At 53.8% G+C, this 3,598-nt stretch overlaps 1 protein-coding gene across 3 annotated transcripts in view; it reads left to right on the top strand.

Annotated features, from left to right (window-relative positions):
- The window catches only part of AMPD2 (adenosine monophosphate deaminase 2), a 12,290-nt gene extending 10,847 nt beyond the window's left edge, over positions 1–1,443 (top strand). For all 3 annotated transcript variants that reach the window (XM_011948112.1, XM_011948109.1, XM_011948111.1), the window contains 2 exons: positions 74–184; positions 334–1,443. In XM_011948112.1, the coding sequence (XP_011803502.1) occupies positions 74–184; positions 334–543 (321 nt within the window). In that variant the 3' untranslated portion in view covers positions 544–1,443. The remainder of the gene's footprint in view (positions 1–73; positions 185–333) is intronic.
- Positions 1,444–3,598: the final 2,155 nt, after the last annotated feature.

Here is a 3,598-nt window from a genome sequence, read left to right as displayed (position 1 = left end):
TGGGGAGGCGGGGGAAGGGAGGCAGGGGCAGCTAGCCAGGACGCACTCGTCTGAGGGAACCTGGCCCGTGCAGGAGCCGCTGATGGAGGAGTACAGCATTGCCACCCAGGTGTGGAAGCTCAGCTCCTGTGATATGTGTGAGCTGGCCCGCAACAGCGTGCTCATGAGTGGCTTCTCGCACAAGGTACTACAGCGCCTACCTGGACCTTGGCATGGCATCGCTCCTCCCCTCTTTTGCATTTGGGGTCCTGACCTGTCCCTGGGATGGCTTGGGGTGGGGCACGGCCCCTCAGCACTGGCTGCAGCCCTGCCCATTACCCCTGCTCCCTGCAGGTAAAGAGCCACTGGCTGGGACCCAACTATACCAAGGAAGGCCCTGAGGGGAATGACATCCGCCGGACCAACGTGCCAGACATCCGCGTGGGCTACCGCTACGAGACCCTGTGCCAGGAGCTGGCGCTCATCACACAGGCAGTCCAGAGTGAGATGCTGGAGACCATTCCGGAGGAGGCGGGTATCACCATGAGCCCAGGGCCTCAGTGAGCCTGGTCCATGAAGTGCCCACCACACCGCAGCACTTTTACCACGTTTTGTCCTCAGATCCCTCCCATGCTGTGTGGTCTCTGCATGTCTCCGTTCTTGTCTGTCTCTGTCTTGCATGTCTCCGACCGTGTCACTGTCCCTAAGCCGCCCAGTGAAAGCAAAGCCTGGGAATCTGCTCGTTGTTGTTCGGGCTCAGGTAGCACCTGACGGCCCAGGTATTGAGGGTCCCCCCTGCTGGTGGCCCTGTCCTGGGGTCCTCAGAAGCCTGACTGTCCTACGGGCTTCTCCAGTGTCCACAGGGGCTTGGGATGGTTGTGGGGGGCTGGCCCCTCTAGCCTTTCAGGTCCTTCCTGGACAAATCTAAGCCTTGGCCAGGGCTGGAGTTTAGGCCCCTGTCTTGTTCATGTAACCGAGGGGCAGGCGGGGGACCTGTACACCTCTGCTGTGGGCACGTGGCTGCTGAGGGTCTGTGGAGCTCCAACAGCTCCGCACTGGCTAGAGCTGGGCTGAGAGCTCAGTCACAGCCCCGGGCTTCCTGGCCTAAGTGGGTAGACGCAGGTGGCAGAGGTGCTGGACCACATCTCCGCCGAGTCACTGCCCAGCAGCCTTCTCCGTCCTATCCCCAGCCCACGTGCTCCTTGGGTGTCAGCTTCCTGTGCCTCTGTGGGAGAGGGCAGCTGCCTTGTGTTATGTCTGGGGCCACGGTCGCTGCAAGGTCCTGGATCTGCCACTCAACCCTGGGAGTGGTGTTCCCAGTGTGACTGCCAGAGCTTTGACCAGATCCTGATCCCAGCTGGCCCCTGTGTTATGTTCTGGACCGAGGCCTTTGCTGTGAACTGCAGTATTTCATACGACCCATCTTTCCTAGTGCATGAGAAATAAAGATTATTTAATTAATGAAGCAGGTGGGGTTTCTGTTGGGAGAGGAAGCACCATGGTGGGAGGTGGCTGTGGATGGAGGCACTGCACATTCTGAGGGGAGGGACTAGTCTTGGGTGATGTGTATGTTGTGCTTGTGGAAACTGACAAAGGAAGCTGTGGGAGAGAGGAGATACCCATCCGACCCTCATCTAGCCTGTCCCCACGTCTGCGGCACATCCCTGTCACACCAGCTCGGGGGCTGGTGTCTGTTTCCCACCTTGTTCTTCTTTCCCTCTTCCAGCCTCTGAGGGGGTGGCCTGGTAGGTGGGGACTAAGCACCTACAGGCAAACCTGAGGCCAGGGTCTTCTGGGGGGTCTTATTTAGATGGCCCTCTCTAGGCCATACTCTCAGAGATTCTGATTCAATAGGCAGAAGGTGTGGCACAGACATCTGCAAACTCTCGGGCAGATTCTATTGCAAGAGGTTGGAACAAGCCTGTGCATTCTGATTCCAGCGCCTCCCCCCACAACCTCAGCCTCTGTCCCATGTTTAATACACAATTTCTGGAGCACCTCCCTGGCACAGAGGTTGCTGGAGTCTGCTCCCCAGGTAAAGAAGGAAAGTGGAATGTGCCCTGGGCTGTGCAGGGTCCTGGGTGGGCGGAGAGAAGCCTGTCGCTGCCCCTGCTGCTGGCTGGGGAGGCCTGTCTTCCCCTGGCTGGCTGCCTCAGAAGCGATTAGCCCTGGAACAGCATGAGCCTGTGTAATTGAGGGCCTGCCCAGAGCCAGAGCAGCTGGAGCAGGAGGGGGAGGCTGGGAGGCCGCTGGCTTCCTCCTCCCTTCTTGTCAGCTGCTCTCCCTCACCCCAGCCTCTTTCAGCAAGCAGGTCTGCACCTGGCCCTGGGCCTCCCAGCAGGTGCCCCGGGAAGAAGCTCTCCTCATCCCTCCCCACTTCCCATTGGCCAAGCCCTCTCCTGGTCAAGACCCAAGGCCCTTCAGTTTAGAAGACACCCCTTGCCAATTCATCGTGGCCACTTACATGTCACAGAATTGAATGCTGGAGCCCAATGAGGGTGGGAGGTGGTGAGTCCAGGGCTCCCCCACCCATGGTGGGCCTTGGCTGCCCAAGGATCCCCCTTTACAAGGGTGAGAGGAACTCACTTTTCAAGTAGGTGAATAATAACACACCTGAGCTGTGTCTTGTCTTTGTTTTAACAAGGAAGCAGGATTAAACGATCTTTCTAGAAGGTCTTTTGGAGGCAAGAACTGCCTGTCCCGTCTGCCAGCACTTAGGACTCCATATTTACTCGTTGAATTTGTCATTTAATAGAATCCTTCAGTTCACTTTCTTGTCTCCTGTTTTTCTTAGTGTGTGCTGAGGCTTACCTCTAAGCATATTACTAAATTGAAGTTCCTAGCAGCCTCTCCATGGTTTATTTTTGAAACAAGGTCTTGCTCTATCATCCAGGCTGCAGTGACCTCCTGGGCTCAAATGATCCTCCCACCCTAGCCTCATGAGTAGCTGGGACTACAGGCACGTGCCACCTGTAGATGGGGTTTCATCATGCTGCGCAGGCTGGTCCTGAACTCCTGGGCTCAAAGTCCTGGGATTACAGGCGTGAGCCACCGCGCCCAACCCACAATTTATTTTTTAAACAACTTCCCTCTGGTTTCTTAGTTTCTCAGAAATTTCTCTTTCAAATATTTATGAAGAGAAAATAATCTTAAAACAGTAAGCCCTTAATACTTCTTCTTATCTGAAAAGAAAATCATTTTCATTAAAAAAAATTTGGAAAATAAAGAAAAACAGGAAGAAGTAAAAAGCCCACTCATAATCTACCAAATACTCAGTTTCACCAAATATTTGCTGCATGCCTGAGATATATGTAGATATTTTAATACATATCTATGCATATTTGTGTGTTCTCTTCAGGTCTTTTTAAAATGATATTTTTGAATTGATTTCACATGGATGATTTGGGCTTTTTAAAATTTTTTATTTTTATTTTTTTTGAGATGGAGTCTCACTCTGTTGCCCAGGCTGGAGTGCAGTGGCGCAATCTTGGCTCACTGTAACCTTTGCCTCCCAGGTTCAAGTGATTCTCCTGCCTCAGCTTCCCAAGTAGCTGGAATTACAGGCGCGTGACACCCACATCTGGCTAATTTTTTGTATTTTTAGTAGAGACGGGGTTTC

Source organism: Colobus angolensis, unplaced genomic scaffold (genome assembly GCF_000951035.1).
Source record: "Colobus angolensis palliatus isolate OR3802 unplaced genomic scaffold, Cang.pa_1.0 Scaffold273, whole genome shotgun sequence".
Classification (NCBI taxonomy): Eukaryota; Metazoa; Chordata; class Mammalia; order Primates; family Cercopithecidae; genus Colobus; species Colobus angolensis.
Note: the sequence above shows the minus strand (reverse complement) of the source record. Positions and strands in the feature narration are given on the sequence as shown.